Here is an 18,664-nt window from a genome sequence, read left to right on the forward strand (position 1 = left end):
AAAATACAGGGTCCATTTTGTCATTTAACAAAACACAGGGTCCAATTGGTAACTTTTGTAAAACAGGGGGTCCAAAATGGTATTTACCCTTATTATTATGCCTTGTGACAATTTGTATGCCTAATTTCATATTCCAATTTATGTTGTTGATTAGAATAGAAAGTGGGTTTAGCAATAAAATGAAAATGCTCAGATTGTTACCAATAAAAGAATTAATTGTTTTATCACAACAATAATGTCAACAGATGAAAAAAACATAATAAAGGTTAAAGAATGAAAGCCCTTTGAAAGAAAACAAAGTTCTATAAATGACTATCAATTAACTTACAAACCAATCTATGTGTTAAACATGAACTGAAAGTGGAGACATTGCATTGGATGATGGACTTGCCATACAATACAGGCCAATCTTCATCACAAATGGTTAGCCTAGTTCTCAAATTGATGGTTCTCAAGCCAATTTAAGTTAACACCATCCTTGGCAACCTTAATCTCTGTTTTTGATTCAGGAAGCAGATGAAATTCCCATAGTTCTTTTAACTCCTCATCACACACAACATTCTCCAATCGTTTTAAGTCCAGAACTGACGAAGGCAACCCCGCTAATCTGGAGCAGTTGTTCATATTCAGCTTTGTTAAATGGCACAACTGACCTATGTTTTCAGGCAAGTTCCGAAGGCTATAACAGTTGGACATGTCAACAAATGTAAGCTTTGAGAGCTTGCAGATGGATTCTGGTAAGTTTTCCAAATCGATACATGATCTAAACCTCAACACTAGTAGATTAATCCAGTTCCCGATTTCTTCAGGCAGTTTCGATAGATTGTGACAATGTGTTATGCTCAGCTTCTTTAGCTTGATCAGATCACATAGTCCAGCAGGAAGTTCCTCCAAATCATCACAATAGTCAATGTTTATTTCTTCTAGATTTGGAAATACTTCTGATATCTTCACCGAACTGAAAGCTTTACCGATTTCACACATAAACAGAGACAACTTCCGCACTTTCTTCAGTACAATGTGAGTTTCTTTCAGAGAAGGAATTGAAATGCGCTCTAGTCTTATTCTTGTAAGATTGGTCAAAGAATTAAGCAGCTGAAAGTCACTTAATTCAGCTGGGAAGAAAGCATAATTTGTGATTAGGAGAACCTTTAGGTTGCTCATGTTCTTCACAAACTTGGGCAAGGCATACTTCTTCATTCTAAAGTTTAGAACTAGAACCTTAGCTTTCGGTAGTTGGATGTCAAACAATTCTGATGAGAATGATTCATCTGCAAAAATGAAAGGAAATCAATTTGATTAGGTCCAATCCAGCTGATATTCTATAGTATATTTGGATTTAGTCACTTTAGTTGAGAGTGGAGGACCGAGGTGAGAGAAGCACCAGTCGAGATAACTACTAAGGCGGCATTGAAAGGCTGCGCCTTTTCTTCATTCCACCACGTGGGAAGATCATTTCCAGTTAATTCTACAATCAATCTTTCCCTCTGTTCTTCTGGAACCTGTCTGCTCTGGTGGATAGCAAGCTCTCTAAGCATATCATGCTGAGTAACGAAGTGTTCACTGTAGTAGTCATCGACTTCGTTCTCATCTTTTCTGCTCTATCAAAAAAATAAGTTGCTTAGAACTTTATTCTTAATGAATGAAGCTATTTTATGTATGTTAAGTTAAAGCTTAAGAGGTATTAGGCATGAGCTATGCAGTGTGGCAGAAATGAATTAAAATTTTCTTTGACCATTGAAAATAGAGTTTATATTATTATCCGAAGACAATTAAGATGTAAGACATTTTCATACATTAGACTATTTCTATCAAATTGCTATAACATGATATAAAATTGCAGCATCAACTTGAAACTTTTAGCTAAGTGAAAACTAAAACAAAGGAACTCATACCTTGTGACCACAAGATTTGCCAGGTTCCGGATGTTAAGATCGTCAAGGTTAGTAATGGCATGGTTTTCTTTGACTCCATACAATTCTGTCATTATATCAATGAGGGCAGTTGCAGGGATTCTCTGGTCTTCCGGGAACAAACCAAGATCCATGAAACAATTCTTAAGAACAACTTGCTTCTCATCCAAGACATCTAAGATGGTTTGTAAACAAGAAAGAAGTTCACTCTCAGAATTGAGAATAGAAGAGTCTGTAGACCAGCTTTCCAATTCTCTCTCCCAGATTCTTTGGTGCTGTCCCCTTAGCGATGAACCAATTAGTTTAAGGGCAAGAGGAACTTTCTTACAGTGATCCACTACCTGCAATTCAACACACAAAGAAAAATCAATTATTATTTAGATGGTTCCTGAAATGAAATCACTTTATCTTATCTGTGCCTAAAAAACAATAGCAGCATAGTAGCAATGTACCTTCTTCACAAGAATATCTGGAATGTCTACATCCCCATCTTCTATTGATGCATAATGCTTGAAAATAGCCATTGCATGTTCATCACGCAACGGTTTTAATTCATATGGAGGTCCGAATCTTGTAAGCTGAAAACGGGACGTCACCAAAATCTTGTACTCTAAGTCTGGTATTTGGAAAACAAACTTCTCAACGAGTGACTCTGATCCGGACCAAACATCATCAAGGACCAACAATATAGGTTGCTTATCAATTGTGTCGAAAAGTTGTTCCAATTTGATTACTGCATCGTTGCTGTCCTTGAAAGCAGGCACACAACAACCTTTGTGTTCATAAAGTTCTTGAACAATAAGATTCAAGTTGGGACTCTTTGAAACAGTCACAAACAAGATATTGCTCTTGAATTTGTCTATACAAAATACAAAAGAAAAAAAATCTTAGTGAAAGATGCTCTAAATAGAATCATAAGCAGATAAATACACCAAAATATAAAACTACCCAAATTTAGCAATTGAAAGTAAACTAAAGAGGCAAATAAAAACACATATTATCAACAGAAACAAAAGGGGCTATGACTAATGTTTAGATATGAATGGGTGCCTTAATTTAACACATTATCAACAGAAACAAAAAGGATTGTTTTCCATTTCAAGATATGAAAATGGTACCTCTGATTTGATCATCCTTGCAAATCTTTCTGGCTAATGTGGTCTTCCCACATCCTGGTGGAGCAGTAACTACAATTGGTACTGTTGACTCATTGACCCTTAAAAGCTTCATCTTCAACTCCTCAAGAGGCTTATTCAATCCCACTATAAAGGAGGGTGGTTCAGGAACATAGCAGCAACCCTTTAGCTCATTTTGACTAGAAAACACATCACTACTTGACTGGATTCTTCTAGTTAGAATGTCATGACTTTCCTTGGTCAAAAGAAGAGTTTCATTCATACTTCTTAAAATCTGAAAATCTATAATCTTCAGCCAACGCTCAAGATCCTTATCAAATTTCTGAAGCTTGGTGGTGAATTTAGGCCTTTTGTAAAAGTACCACCAATTACTATACTTGATACACTTATGAACTAGCTTTGTTCCCTCCAAGAATGTATCTTTAATACCTTCCAACTCTGATTCTGGCCGATCTAAAGCCAAATTGGATTTATCTATCTCCTCGATCAAGGGTTTCAGAGATTTTACAGTTGACTTGATGTTCTTGAGCTCACCAGAAAATAATAGAACCTTCTGTAATGGAATTTTGACCACAATATCAAACAACATTTGGAATGGGGGTCCTAGAGCTGCTCCACCAACTAATGATTCCATGCTATCCTTCATGGGTATTCAAAACTAGAACGGAAAAAATCAAATGGGTGTGTTTCAGAACCCAAGAAAATGGTGAAACAAGAAAAACCCAGATCAAACTAATCTTCTTTTAGACAAAAGAAAAACCATTCCTTTTTGCACAATCTGAAAAGAAAAAAAACAAACAAACCCATATCAAACCAGAGAGAGAAAATGTGTATGTAGTCTCAGTGTTCGTAGTAAGGAAAATGGAGGGAATAAGTGAAAATACTGAGTTGTGAGTCAGTTACAAGGATTTCATGATTAAATATTGGTTTTTTGGTTGAGAATTGAGAAGATGTTTCTTAGAATTTTCTTAGGAAAGAAAGGTGTGAAAATATTTGCTTGGAAATGAAGCTAAGAAATTGCGAATTGACTGAGAAAAAAAATTAAAAAATGGAAGTCAATTAATCTATCTGGTATCTATGATAAGCAAAATAAATTAGGTGTTAATTTCGTACTAGTTATAATTTTGTTCTGTTTTAACAAAATTATTTTTTTCCCTTAAACATCTTCCCAAGTTCTTTTTTTTTTTTTTTGATAAACAAACATCTTGCCAAGTTGTGTTAAGTTAGTTGTATTTTCTTTTCTTTCTTTGCCTATATTTGCTCATAATAAGTTTAAGAGAATGTTCAAAGAGATTAGTGGTAGTGGTGCTTAAGACTTTCCAATATGTTATATAGTTATTGGTACAATTAAATATTGGTCTCATTTAATTTAATGTATTAATTTTAATTTTTATGAAATATAGCTAATTAATCATAAGAAATCATTTATTTAAGCTAAGTTTAAGAGCATTGTCATTGGACACTAACACTATGTTTGGTAAGAGGAAGAAATAGGTAGATGGAGAGGAGAGGAGAGGAGGGAGAGAGATGGGAGGAGACAACAAATCCACTTGTTTGGCAAGATTGATTGGGAGAGGGAAGGGATAGTTGGATAGAGAACAAATCTTTTCAAATTTCCAATTTAGACATTCTCTTTCTTTAATTATTTGAAATTATAAATATACTCTCATAATATAATATTAAAAAAATTACATCTAAGGACAATATAATAATTTCATAAATAAATAGTATACATCATTTTATCACTTTTTTTTTCCACCAAACAACTTAAAAAGATTGCTACTCTCCTTCCCTCTTATTCTACATCCTCTACTCATTCTCTATTCTTCCTATTTTCCATCTTTAAATGGCGCTCTATGATTGGTTAATGATATTTCTAAAACGTTATTTTCTTAAATTATATAAGATTCGATACTTAAGTACACTTATGACACCAAAAAAAGTGTTAAGCACCAATAATATTTTTTAACAATTCTCTACCACATTTTAACTTAGAGTTGAGACTTAAAAATTACTAAGACGACATTTGGTTGAAATGACATTTTATTATTTTTAAAATAAAACCAAACAAAAAAATAGAATAAAAGTTATTTTCTTTTCATTCTATTCATTTTTATTACTTCCAACCAAATACCACCTAACCTGACAAATTACTTACATATCATTTTCTTTAGTTTTAAGGCTGATGATTGTAACATATATTTGACATTAAACTTTTAAAATCATATTTGGCTTATTACCTACTAAAAAATTGTTAAAAAAAAAAAAAATAGAGAATGTAATTGAAGCCGACAACCCAACCCAAGAGAACACACTCCATAAAATGGGTCGAAGAGGGCAACTCTAACCAGGCCAAAGCCCAACAACCATTTGGAGTGAGAAACGGGCCAGGCCCAATTATTCCCTCGGCCTCTCTCAAGTCCTCTCCTCTCCTCCCTCTGAAACTCAAAGCTGACCAATGGCCATGTTTTTGATTGTCGAAGCGAACTCCTCCTTGCTCCAGCTTCACCACATCAACGGTAAGACAAGTGTTATTAACCATCGCAACCACACTTTTCTTTCTTTCTCTCTCTAACTATACATATTATATTTTTTTCGGCAGGGTTAAGCTATGAGCTGTAAAAAAAAAAACGTAGAATTGACACTTCTTAGAGACTATAAATTAGAGAAGAAAATTTGATTGATATAGATTATGAACCTTTGGAGCCCACTATAGAATCAGGCACACATTTTTTTTTTTTTTAAAAAAAATATTTATCTATCAATGGTTGAGTTTCTTGAGTATTATCTTTTTGACAATGTTTCTGTTATTTTGATATTTGAAATTAGATTGGAACACTAAAAGAAAGCTGTGCTGATGTTATTCTGCTTGATTGGGTTGGGAGATTTTTCTTTACTGTTCTATTCTTTTTTTTTTCTTGATGGTAGTGATATATTTGGTGCTTTTTAACTTTAAGAATGTATTTTAATAGTTTTGTGCTATATTTTCTTACACTGATTGTGATGTTTTCTTTCTTTCACTTGGATTGGTACTCTCAAAGAAAAAAGATTGGTAGTTTCTGTCAAAGACTCAAAGGAGCAAAGGAAGCTATTTGCTTAATTGAGAATTTCTAAGAAAGGTATTTTATTCACTTTCATAATTTGATTAATATCTAAATCTTAATTTATATATAAATTAATTTGTTGATGCTGTCTGTGCCTATATATAGATTGGCTTGCCTAATACTTGATAACCCGGATAAATTTGGATTGCTAACTTTATATATCTATACATGTCTGCTATAATAGTACTGGCATTTTTCATGCGTATGTGCAAACAATCATTTTTTTTCTTTAGAAGCATTCATATAATTAAGTACATTTGTTTGATTAATTCAACACACTTTTGGTAAATTGGTCTCAAGAAGTACAAACTCTCTTGGATATATTTTGATTGTTAGTTTCTTACATAATATAAAATCACTATGTATCGAGTGAGACCAATTCTACCTTGCTACTTAGGAAGAATCAAAAAGGCTTCCTTAGAAGTAAACATTATGAGTAAGGATTGTGATAATTTTGAGTAGATATTTGTACAAAACTTGGTGAATGTTTGCTAATCCATTTAAAAAAACAAAACAAAGAAAAAAAAAAGGCTTTTTAAGCATCATTAAGGAAAAAAAAGTGAAAAAATAGCTATAATAATGTCTTCTTTCTCTTAGGTGATTATTCAACTTACTTTACACTACATTTCTTTTTTCTGAATCCCAAAGCCCTGTACTTGGTTCTTCCCTTCTGCCCTGCACCTAATTTTGAGTTAAAATTGTTGGCAAGTGCAAATATATTACTTTTTCCCCCTTACTTCATTTATAACTTTCACATTCCATGGATTTTGGCCTCTTAATTTATTTGGGTGTCAGCTTTTGAGGGGTTTGGTTTAGAGTTTAGATTCAAAAGTTGGTCTTGCTTTTTATTTAAAGGTATAGGTACAACGTGTGAAGGTTGTCATTTTGGCTGTTTGAAAATTTGGGATGCTTGACTTGTTATTCTTTCATGTGCAGAAATGTAAATGTTTGTCACTAATTTGTATCACTGGAGTTCTCTCAAAATCCTAACTTCAACAAAACTCAACACATCACATTCACATAACATTTTTCGATCATACAATTTCGTTTCTCGCTGTTCTTCCTGTGCCTCTCACCTTTTCTCAACATTCTCTTGCAAAACCAGTCTAAACGAACAATCATGCGTGCAATATATTCAGAGGTGTGGGACCTTGAACCAGCTCAAACAAATACAGACCCAGATTTTCATGGCCGGATTACACCAAAGTAGGGGTCCTATCAACAAGCTCATGGCCTTCTGCACAGACCCATCTCTTGGTAACATGGGGTACGCTGAAAAGATATTTGATTTCATTCAAGAACCATCTCTGTTCATTTACAATGTTATGCTTAAAGCTTTAGCTAAACAGGGCAGCTTCAAAAGAGTGGTTTGGCTTTTTAATCGTTTAAGAGTGGTTGGCTTGTGGCCTGATAATTTCACGTACCCATATGTTCTTAAAGCAATTGGGTCCCTGGGAGATGTTCAAGAAGGAAGAAAGGTTCATGGGATTGTGATTAAAACTGGGCTTGAGTTCGATACGTATGTATGTAACTCCCTCATTGACATGTATGCTCAATTGGGTGAGGTTCAATTTTTCACCAAACTGTTTGAGGAAATGCCTCAGAGAGATTCTGTTTCTTGGAATGTCATGATTTCTGCTTATGTTAAGTGTAGGAGGTTTGGGGATGCTATTGATCTTTTCAGATGTATGAGAGTAGAGAGCAAAGAAAAGCCAACTGAAGCTACTATTGTGAGCACCCTATCCGCTTGTACAGCGTTGAAAGATATAGAACTTGGTAAGGACATTCATGATTATGTTAGAAACAACCTTGATTTCACTGTCAGAATCAACAATGCATTATTAGATATGTATGCCAAGTGTGGTTTTTTAATCGACGCTCGAAAGATTTTTGATGAGATGCCAATGAAAAATGTCATCTGTTGGACTAGTCTGGTTTCTGGTTATGTACACTACAACAAGTTGGATGAAGCTAGAGAGTTGTTCGAAAGAAGTCCGTTTAAAGATGTGGTGCTTTGGACGGTTATGATCAATGGATATGTACAACACAATTGCTTTGATGAGGCAATTTCTCTATTCCAGGAGATGCAAAGACAAAGAGTGAAAGCAGATAGATTTACAGTGGTTTCTCTCCTCACAGGTTGTGCTCAGTTGGGAGTATTAGAACAAGGGAAATGGATTCACGGCTACATAAACGAACATGGAATCAAAATTGATGCTGTTGTTGGCACTGCTCTAATTGAAATGTATGGGAAATGCGGGTGCATCGATGAATCTCTGGAAATTTTCGAAGGAATAAGGGACAAAGATACAGCCTCTTGGACTTCAATTATTTGTGGACTTGCCATGAATGGGCAGGCAAACAAAGCACTAGAGTTTTTCTCAGAAATGAAAAGAGTTGGCATTAACCCTGACTATATCACATTTATTGGTGTTTTAAGTGCTTGTAGTCATGCAGGTTTGGTTGAAGATGGCCGCCGGTACTTCCACTCTATGACAACTCTGTACAACATTGAGCCAAAGTTAGAACACTACGGGTGTCTGATTGACCTTTTCGGTCGAGCTGGACTGTTACATGAAGCAGAAGAGTTTATAGAAAAGATCCCAAATGATAATATTGAGACTATTATTCCACTTTACGGTGCATTGCTTAGCGCTTGTAGAATCCATGGAAATGTTGAGATGGGGGAACGGGTGGCAAGAAGGCTAGCAGATATTGAATCAAGTGATTCTAGTGTTCACATGCTTCTTGCTAACATTTATGCCTCTGCTGATAGATGGGAAGACATGACAAAGGTGAGAAGGAACATGAATAATCTCCGAGTTAGAAAGGTACCAGGATGTAGTTCAGTAGAGATTAACAGTTTCGTCTGTTAGTATTTTATTAGAGATGTGAGAACACTAGAATGAAGAAATCCTTGTTGAGATCAATAGAGAAATCTGCACCAAGAGTCCAATTGCATCTTCTTGTGTCCTTATTGTTGAAGCTATGAAGAGACATTTGAAAGAGTCCAACTGCTGCTTCTACTTACCATGTTCTTCATTGGCCTAGTGTGGTTTGTTTAATTAAAATCACAAAGCCCCTTGTGCATGTATTAAGAATAGTTGATGGGATGCACTTACTGTTCGTTTCTTACGCTGAATTATATAATATTGATTTGTATAGTATTATTTTAAATTGTATTGTATATTATATTTTTGTGTAATATTATGTTGAATTTTGATTTATATAAAAATATTGTATATCACACAATACTAAAATATGTACCAAATGTTGGCTCTGTGAACCACTTTGTTTTCAAGTTGTAAAGGAGTGTTGGGAGGAATATCCTTCGGTGGGGATTCAAGAGAAAATTCAGCGGTGTGGGGAGATTCTCTCAGAGTGGGGAAAAGACTACTCTAGAAACTTTGCTTCTCGCATTAAACACTGGAAAAATGAGGCGAGACGATGGAAGAATGGCCGTGATCCTGATGCCATTACTAAGTACAAAGAGGCCGAGACTGAGCTTTTCGAAGTTCTCACTCAAAAGGAGGTTTTTTGGCGCCAACGCTCGAAGCAACTTTGGTTGCAAGAGGGAGATAAAAATAGCAAATTCTTTCATGCTACGGCTTCATCTCGGCGGCGGACGAATGCCATTGATAAGCTTCAGAAGGACGATGGAACTTGGGTTGACTGGGATTCGGGTTTATCTGAGGTTATGTGTTCTTATTTTCGAAATCTATTTACTAGTTCTCCTTGCCATATGGATGATGTTCTTGATGGTATTTTACCCTCTATTTCTTCGGCCCAGAATGATTTTTTAATGCAACCTTTGACTGATGAAGAAGTGAAAGCAGCTCTTTTCCAGATGCACCCAGATAAGTCTCCGGGTCCTGATGGTATGACACCAGGGTTCTATCAAAAGTTTTGGGCTATTGTGGGCGCTGATGTGATTAAACAGGTTCGGTCTTTTTTCTTAGTTGGTCATTTGCCAATTGGTCTTAATCATATTAATCTGGTGTTGATCCCTAAGAAGAAAAATGCCACTACCATGGGAGACCTGCGCCCTATTGCTCTCTGTAATGTTCTTTACAAGGTGTGTTCTAAAGTGCTTGCTAATCGGTTGAAGAGTGTTCTTCCCTCTGTGATTTCTGAAAACCAAAGTGCTTTTATCCCGGGGCATCTTATCACTGATAATATTATGGTTTCGTTTGAGGTAATGCATTATCTTAAGCGGAAGAGGGTCGGTAAGGAAGGTTATATGGCTCTGAAGCTTGATATGAGCAAAACTTATGATCGGGTTGAGTGGATTTTTCTTCGTCACATGATGCTTAAAATGGGTTTTCAAGACCGAATGGTGGATTTTATTATGCATTGTGTTTCTTCGGTTTCTTACACAATTACTCATGGGGGTCGTGAGATGGGGCCGATTACACCGGGAAGGGGTCTTCGTCAAGGTGATCCCCTCTCTCCTTATTTGTTTCTGTTGTGTGCTGAGGGTCTTTCTGCTCTTATAAAGAGATTTGAAGCCAGGAGTGTTCTTCATGGGTGTCGTGTGTGTAATGGTGCTCCTGTTGTTTCTCATATGTTGTTTGCTGACGATTGCTACATTTATTGCAAAGCCATTGCTAGGAAGGCTCATAGCATTCTTCTTTTACTTCAACTTTTCGAACAAGCTTCAGGTCAGTGTGTTAACTATTCAAAATCAAATATATTTTTTAGTTTAAACACTACCTCCGCTTCTCGACAAGATATGTGTAATCTGCTCCGCATGCATGAAGCTCCTGACAATAGTATGTATCTCGGCCTCCCCTGTGTTATGGGCCGTAATAAGAATGCCATACTTGGTTTCTTGAAGGATAAAATGCAGAAACGAATTTTGAGTTGGGAAGGTCGTTTGCTTTCTAAAGCAGGTAAAGAGGTGTTGATCAAAACTGTTGCCCAAGCTCTCCCTACTTATGCTATGTCTGTCTTCTTGTTGCCTGTGGAAACTTGTAATAAGTTAGAAGGAATGATGAGTAAATATTGGTGGAGCTCGGGCTCTAATAAAAAACGTGGGGTCAGTTGGTCAAGTTGGAAGAATATGTGTCGGCATAAACATCATGGTGGGCTTGGTTTTCGTCACTTACGGGATTTCAACTTAGCTATGCTAGGAAAACAAGCTTGGAGATTAGTCTCGAATGAGCATTCTTTGGTTAGTCGGGTCTATAAGGCTCGATATTACTCTCATGGGTCGTTTTGACTGCTTCTCTTGGTCAGAATCCTAGTTTTATTTGGAAAAGCATCTTCGAAACACAAGAGCTGATCAAGAAAGGCGCTCGACGGGTTGTTGGTCCTGGTACAAGTATTAGTGTTCAGTTTGATCCTTGGTTAGAAGATGCTTCACATCCGTGGGTCACTACTATTGCTAATGGTATGGAGCAGTGGAAGGTTAACAATCTCATGGTGCCAGGAGAAAGATATTGGGATTTGGAAGTGATCTCCGATATCTTCAATGATCGGGATAAGGAGTTAATTTTGAAGACCAACATTGTTCAGGAGTCCACGATTGATACTTGGTATTGGTCTTTGGATCTGCATGGTGCTTACACTGTAAGAGAGGCCTATCGTTTGCTTCATCAGGCTGATGTCTCTAACACTAGTGACTTTGAGATGAAAATTTGGAAGATCGCTTGGAAGCTTCAAGTCCCTCCGAAAGTTCACCAACTTATGTGGCGTGCTTTGACAGGCTGTTTGGCTACTAAAGTTCAACTTAATACCAAGCACATCCCTCTTGATCAAATATGTCCCATGTGTCACCAAGCGACTGAGACGATCATCCATCTATTGGTTCTATGTCCCTTTGCAGGATCATGTTTGTAGAGGTCGAGTTTAAATATGGTCTCGGTGTCTTTGACTTCATTTTGGGATTTGTTTAGTCAGATGATACTTCAGCACTCTACTATGGCACAAGAGGAATTATTAATGGTGATTTGGGCAATTTGGCATGCCCGAAATGAGCTAGTTTGGTGGGAGAAATCACTGTCAGCGGCGGAGGTTATTCTATTGGCAAGAGTAGTCCTTAATCAATGGAGAAATGCTCAACAAAGGAGATTGGGGTCTTTATTTGTTCCTTCGGGTTCGAACATAGACTTGGAGCATTGGGTGAAACCGGTTATGGGAAAGATTAAGGTAAATGTTGATGGCGCAATCTTTGAAAATGACGGAAAGTTTGGAGCGGCTGCCGTGGCTCGAGACCATGATGGTCGGTTCATTGAAGCCTTCACGGTCCTCTTGGAGGGGTCCGTGGACCCGGCCATAGCTGAAGTTGTGGGGGTTAAGGAGGCTCTGAGTTGGATAAAGAGACACCAATGGGGTCGGGTTGAAGTTGAGACAGATTCTTTGGTTGGTGTTCAAGCAATCCGAGGTTCGGTCATCATTCCATCTCCTTTTGGCCAACATGTGTGTGCTTGTCGTACATTGTTGGCTTCCTTACCTTTAGTCACGATTCATTTTGTTAAACGTTCTGTAAATAAAGCTGCACACTGTCTTGCTCGTAGCTCTTGTTTGTATTTAGATCATATTTTCAGTGAGAGTAATGCTCCTGCTGATCTTTTATCTATTGTAATGGTTGAAAGTTCATTCTAATAAAGTTTACCATTTTCCTTAAAAAAAAAAAAATATGTACCAAATGAACTCAATAAATGAATGAAACATATCCAAGAACTTACAGGGAGACTTGCCTTCCATAATGAGCTTTGGGATATAATATTTAATTGATTACTTGACCAAGAGCCAGCTATATATTTTAGTGGGGCAATATATAAATATAGATTTAAAAAATATAAAATTTATAGGGATAAGAATATTAATTTTAATAGACTAAAAAGTAAAATACTTAAAAAATTTTGTTAATGAAAAATTGAGGGAACCATATGACCCACATGCCCTTTTTCCTTGTGGTTTCTTAAAACAATTTCTTTTTACTGTATAATCTTTAATTAATGAATTAATAAATCCATTTAAATGTCTTTTTTGTCCATTAGGATAAGAAGTGTCATCAGACAACTTTTTTTTTCTTTTTTTTTTTTTTTTTTACTATTACATCTAATCCGCAATCCCCATAATACTCTTTTACTTTTGACCTAATCCACATAATTAACGACTTGGTTAGCTTTTTTTTTTTCTTTCAGTTTATAAGTAATTTAGTTTAAAATGCTATTAGATTTTTTTTTTTCATAATTATTGTAAAGATCATAGTTAGCCTATTATTGTAATTTCAACTTGAGCTATATGTAATAAATTATGTCCAATTTATCTACTAATACAAATTTCCATTTACCTTTAAGAAAAAGATCTCCCAAAGTCACCAAACAACTTATAATAACAAGTTTTAAAATATCAATACTCATTTTTAAAATTTGTGTTCCTATTCTATGTGATTGTTTATTATGTTATAACAAAAATGAAACAAATAAATAAATAGAACTACTTTCTATTTTAACCTTAATTCAAGAACTTCATCTTTAAGGTTCTCTCACACGGTACATTGACTTTACATTATGTAAAAAATAAAGAGACTGTTTAGCTATGTTTTCAGTTTTCAATTTTCGGAATTGTATTTTTAAAACTAAGAATAGAAAACAGTTTTTTGTTAATGGTGTTTAGCTCACATTCTTTCAAACTATTTTTAGAATTCTTTTTTACTAAAAAAAAAAAATCAATATTCTACACCAGACCATGACATGAACCCATCCTACTCCGGACTCAGACCAGGACCTGAACCTCGGACCCCTGCCTGAACCCAGACCCAGACCCCAGACCCTAACCCGAACCCAGACCCAAGCACGAACCCAAACTCAAACCCTGACCCCGGACTCGGACCCAGACCCTAAACCAAACTCAAACCTGGACCCAAACATCGGACTTGGACCCAGACCCCGGACTCGGACCCGGACCCGGACACAAACCCCAGACCCGAATCCAAACTCGGACCCCAGATCCCGAACCCTGACCCATACCTCGGACCCTGACCGTACCCCAATCCCTGACTCGGACCTGGACACCGGACTCGGACCCGGACCCGAACCCTGAACTAAGACCCGGACCCCGGATCCCAAACCCGAACTCGGACCCTGACCCAAACCCAGACCCAGACTCGGACCCCACCTGAACCCTGGATGCCGACTTGGACCCTAGACTCGGACCCGACCCTAGACCCGGCCTAGGGCCTAGGACCTTGGACCTAGCCCCAGGTCTGAATTTGGGTTTGAGTTCGGGGTCAGGGTTTGGGGTCGAGGTTCGGGTCTGAATTTGGGTTTGTCTAGTTTTTTTAAAACTCAATTTTTAAAAAATTTGGCTAAACAACTCTAAAATAGAAAATAATTTTTGAGTTATGAAGCCAAAACACTTAAAAATTAAATATATTTGCAAGATAGTTGGTAATTTTTTAGACCAAATTACCAAAAATGTGTAAAATTAATCAGACATATGTATATATTTTTTAAAAAATAAATGAATAAAAATTTACTCATTCTACACGTGTAAAATAAATCCAAAAATTTATAAAATTTCTTAATAAATACTATATACACCATCATAAAAAAAATTAGAATTAAAACTATTTGAATATAAAAAACATGATGATGGGAGTGTACAAACACAATTTCTATTTAAATGATATACATTTATTATGTATCATGTATATGTCCATATTTTATATGACTCTTATAGATTAAACAAAAATAAAACTTGCATGGCATCACAAAAAACCAGTCATTAAACAAGAATATTTCAAAAACTCAGTTAAACTTCATGAATTTCTCAATGTCATCATGAGTCAAGCCAATATAAGTTAACATCATCCTTGGCCAACCTAAGCTCAATATTGGCATCAGCAGGCAAATAAAATTCCCATACTTGTTTTAACACCTCATCACACACCACATCTTTAAGCTGTTGAAAGTCAAGAACTGATGAAGGCAACTCCACCAATCTCCAACAGTTTTTCATGTTTAAATTCCTTAAACTGCGTAGCTGACCGATGTTTTCAGGCAAGTTTCGAATGCTGATGCAGTCTGATATGTCAAGAAATGTTAGCTTGGATAGGGTGCAGATGGAGTCTGGTAACTTTTCTAACTCAATACAAGATCTTAGCCTCAACACTTGTAGATTGACCAAGTTCCCCATGTCATCAGGCAGTGAAGACAGATCATGACAATGTGTTATGCTCAGCTTCTTCAGCTTGATTAGATCACAGAACCCATCAGACAGTGTCTCCAAATCATTGCAATAGTCAAAGTTAATTTCTTCTAGATTTGGAAACACTTCTGATATCTTGATACAACTGAAGGCTTGCCCAATTTCACACATGAAGAGAGATAATTTCTGCAGTTTCTTCAGTACAATGTGAGTTTCTTTCAGGGATGGAATCGAAATGCGCTCTAGTCTGATTCGAGTCAGATTGGTTAAGGTGTCAAGTATCTCAAAGTTGGTTAATTGAGCTGGTAAGAAGCTGTAGTTTGTGATTATTAGAACCTTTAGTTTGCTCATGTGTTTCACAAACTCTGGCAAGGCATGAGTCTTGGTTTGAAAATTCAGAACTAGAACTTTTGCTTCAGGTACTTTGATGTCACACCAATTCGATGTAAATGATTCATCTGCAAAGATAAAGGGAATCTCAATTAGACCAAACCAAAAATTTATATTATGTCTTTTTTGAATGAGAGGGAGAGAGAAAGAGAGATCAACCAGTTGAAAAAGCTACTAAGTGGGCATTGAAAGGCTGATCAATTTGTTTTTTCCACCACTGAGGAAGATTTTCTCCAGCTATTTCTACAATCATTCTTTTCCTCTTTTCTAATGGATCTTGCTTGCTTTGGTGTAAAGCTAGCTCTCTAAGCATACCATGCTGAGTAACAAAGTGTTCACTGTAGTAATCATCTATTTCATCTGCATCTTTTCTAAATATATATTAAAAAAGTAAAGTTAGCTATGAGCAAATAACTATGCTGTGTTGAAAATAGACAGTTTTTGAACCAAGAAAAGTCATGCTGCATCATACCTTGTCACAACAATATTTGCAAGATTTCGATCACGAAGCTCATAAAGGTTAGTGATGGCATCATCTTCTGTTACTCCATACAATTCTGCAAAAATATCAATGAGAGCAGTTGCAGGGATTCTTCTGAGTTCAGGGAACAAACCAATATCCATGAAACATTCCTTGAGAATAGCATGCTTCTCATCCAAGACATCTAAGATGGTTTGCAAACAAGAAAGAAGATCACTCTCAGAACTGAGAATAGATGAGTCATCTGTGGACCATTTCTTAAGCTGTCTATGCCAAAATCGGGGGTCCTGCCCCCTTAATGATGAGCCAATCAGTTTAAGTGCAATAGGAACTCTCTTACAATAATCCACTGCCTGCAATTCAACTCACACTTATTAAAATCATTTTGTTTCTTCTTTAATCTTGTTTATGCAGATATTGCAGACTGATATAATAGTGTATGTACGTACCTTTTTCAGTAGATCATTTGGAATGGCTGCATTTTCATCTTCGAACGTGGCATAATGCAAGAAAATAGCCTTTGCATCTTCATCACTCAGTTGTTTCATTTCATATTGATGCTTAAATCTTGGAAATGGATACCTTGATGTCACCAAAATCTTGTAATCAGGTATTTGGAAAACAAACTTTTCAACAAGGGACTCTGTTCCAGACCAAACATCATCAAGTACTAACAATACAGGCTCTTTTCCAATTTCTCTCAAGAGCTCTTCCAATTTGAGTTCTGAATCTTTGTTGTCTTTGAAATTAGATACAGAATAGCCTTTGTGCTGATAAAGTTCTTGAACAATAAGACCCAAGTTGGGATTCTTTGCTACTGTTACAAACAAGATGTTGGTCTTGAATTTCTCTACACATAACAAAAAACACAAGAAGAAACTCATAAGTAAAAATAGGCAAATCATATAAGCATACTATTACGATGAAACAATTTATAGAGTTAGCGAGGGAACCTAGCAAAAAAAACTCTAGTTAGACTGGACTTGTTCATCAAAAGTTTCAATGAACTAGAAAAGAACACATTTTTACTTCAATTGGACTTCTCACAGATACTGAGTCCATTAACTATAAATCACTAACTAACTATATGGGCTAAAATGACAAAAATGTTAATGTAAGCCCAAAATTAAGTATTCCACCCTAGAGATCTAGTTCAATATTAATGGTCAAATAAAGTCACAATCTTGAGTATCATTATCATATCAAATCAGAGTGAACTGAAAGCACCTAAATATTATAAGAAATTCTCTTAGATATGAAAAGGGTACCTTTGATTTGATCATCATTGCATAGCTTTTTAATCAAAGTGGTCTTCCCACACCCTGGAGGAGCAGTAACCAAGATTGGTTCAGTCATAACATCATCAACTCTTAAAAGCTTCATCTTCAACACCTCAAGAGAGTCACTCAAACCAACAGTAAAGTCTGGTGGTTCAGGAACATTACAAGAACCCTTCACCTCAATCTGTCTTAAATTCCCTTGGCTTGTTCCTCCAACAGTGCTGGCATGGATTTCCTTCACCAACATATGAGTCTCATTGGTAGTTCTGGCTATCAAAAGAGGTAAAATCCTGAGCAAACGGTCAAGAGACTCATCCAAATCCTGAAGCTTGGTAGTATAGCCATGTCTTTTCCACATGTATTTCCAATTACTATACTTGTCACATTTCTCAACTAACTCCTTCCCTTTCACCATTTTGAGTACAAACTCTTCCATCTCAGATTTTTGCCTATCCAGAGCCATATTAGACTCTACTATTTGGTTGATTAAAGGGTTCATAGCTTGGACTTTTTGCTTGATCTTGATGATCATGCCTTTGAACATTACAGCTTTTTCTATTGGGACTTTTACCAAACAGTCGAACAATATTTGAAAGGGTGGTCCTATTGCTGCTCCAAGAAACAAATCTGCCATATTGATCGAAACTATGTATAATATTATTCTTGTGAAATAAATGATGAAATATTTAAACTAATAATCCCAAGAGAATGATCAAGAGTGAAATCAGAAAAAGTCTACGTTTGACTAATTCTGATTCAAAGTTCAAAACCTGATATGTATTCATAATAACTTTTTAATTTAGAACGCGTGTGTGTATTATAAAAGTTTCGATGTTAAAGACATGTAGAGATATAAAGATGGTAGTTGCTTAGAATTGAAGCAACAAATTGGGACAGAATAAATTATGGAGCAGTAAAGATGTTAAATTATGGACCTATACACTCTTTTTTTTTTTTTTTTTTTTTTTTTTTTTTCATTTTTTTTTTCACTTTAAATTAATTTTTTTTTTCCAAAATTCATATAACAATCCACATAGAAACTTAAACGGTAAATTAAAAAAAAAAGTATATAGAGTAATTTTCCTAATTTTTTTTAGTTTTGACCAGCTAAATCCTCTCAAGTCTCAACTATTATTTCACTTGCATTTAATAACCTTCTAAGCAAGCTTAAATTTTGGTATAAAACGCTCGAAACTACTAA

The 18,664-nt window shown here is 35.9% G+C and overlaps 3 protein-coding genes across 9 annotated transcripts; 1 reads left to right on the forward strand and 2 right to left on the reverse strand.

The window, feature by feature from the left end:
* Nucleotides 1–283: 283 nt before the first annotated feature.
* LOC115712406 (probable disease resistance protein At5g66900) lies at nt 284–4,309 on the reverse strand. The gene is made up of 5 exons (XM_061114481.1): nt 3,032–4,309; nt 2,366–2,772; nt 1,896–2,254; nt 1,385–1,596; nt 284–1,271 (listed from the first exon to the last, which is right to left on the reverse strand). Exons 1-5 carry the CDS (start codon nt 3,693–3,695, stop codon nt 430–432), a joined length of 2,484 nt encoding a protein of 827 aa, XP_060970464.1. The 5' UTR covers nt 3,696–4,309; the 3' UTR covers nt 284–429.
* A 1,003-nt stretch (nt 4,310–5,312) lies between these two features.
* Nucleotides 5,313–9,358, forward strand: LOC115712409 (pentatricopeptide repeat-containing protein At1g31430). 7 transcript variants are annotated; one of them, XM_061114483.1, is made up of 4 exons: nt 5,313–5,568; nt 5,652–5,926; nt 6,091–6,168; nt 7,090–9,358. In XM_061114483.1, the coding sequence occupies exon 4, from the start codon at nt 7,098–7,100 to the stop codon at nt 9,027–9,029; it is 1,932 nt and encodes a 643-aa protein (XP_060970466.1). In that variant the 5' UTR covers nt 5,313–5,568; nt 5,652–5,926; nt 6,091–6,168; nt 7,090–7,097; the 3' UTR covers nt 9,030–9,358. The 7 variants fall into 7 exon arrangements, with proteins under 7 accessions (XP_060970466.1, XP_030496539.2, XP_060970465.1 ...); XM_030640679.2 differs by having other exon boundaries at nt 5,879–5,926; XM_061114486.1 differs by having other exon boundaries at nt 5,314–5,568; nt 7,259–9,358.
* A 5,355-nt stretch (nt 9,359–14,713) lies between these two features.
* On the reverse strand, nt 14,714–18,320 carry LOC115712407 (probable disease resistance protein At5g66900). The gene is made up of 5 exons (XM_030640676.2): nt 17,452–18,320; nt 16,633–17,033; nt 16,175–16,536; nt 15,862–16,073; nt 14,714–15,770 (listed from the first exon to the last, which is right to left on the reverse strand). The coding sequence occupies exons 1-5, from the start codon at nt 18,095–18,097 to the stop codon at nt 14,944–14,946; spliced, it is 2,448 nt and encodes an 815-aa protein (XP_030496536.2). The 5' UTR covers nt 18,098–18,320; the 3' UTR covers nt 14,714–14,943.
* Nucleotides 18,321–18,664: the final 344 nt, after the last annotated feature.

The sequence above is a fragment of the Cannabis sativa genome, chromosome 4 (genome assembly GCF_029168945.1).
Source record: "Cannabis sativa cultivar Pink pepper isolate KNU-18-1 chromosome 4, ASM2916894v1, whole genome shotgun sequence".
NCBI lineage: Eukaryota > Viridiplantae > Streptophyta > Magnoliopsida > Rosales > Cannabaceae > Cannabis > Cannabis sativa.

Coding starts and splice junctions, on each gene's coding strand:
- LOC115712406 (XM_061114481.1), bottom strand. CDS start 3,695: ATGAAGGATAGCATGGAATCATTAGTTGGTGGAGCAGCTCTAGGACCC. Junction 1,597..1,895: donor GCAAATCTTGTGGTCACAAG/GTATGAGTTCCT, acceptor TTGATAGAGCAG/AAAAGATGAGAACGAAGTCG. Junction 1,272..1,384: donor CTTAGTAGTTATCTCGACTG/GTGCTTCTCTCA, acceptor TCATTTTTGCAG/ATGAATCATTCTCATCAGAA.
- LOC115712409 (XM_061114483.1), top strand. CDS start 7,098: ATGTTTGTCACTAATTTGTATCACTGGAGTTCTCTCAAAATCCTAACT.
- LOC115712407 (XM_030640676.2), bottom strand. CDS start 18,097: ATGGCAGATTTGTTTCTTGGAGCAGCAATAGGACCACCCTTTCAAATA. Junction 16,537..16,632: donor CAAATGATCTACTGAAAAAG/GTACGTACATAC, acceptor GTTGAATTGCAG/GCAGTGGATTATTGTAAGAG. Junction 16,074..16,174: donor GCAAATATTGTTGTGACAAG/GTATGATGCAGC, acceptor ATATATATTTAG/AAAAGATGCAGATGAAATAG.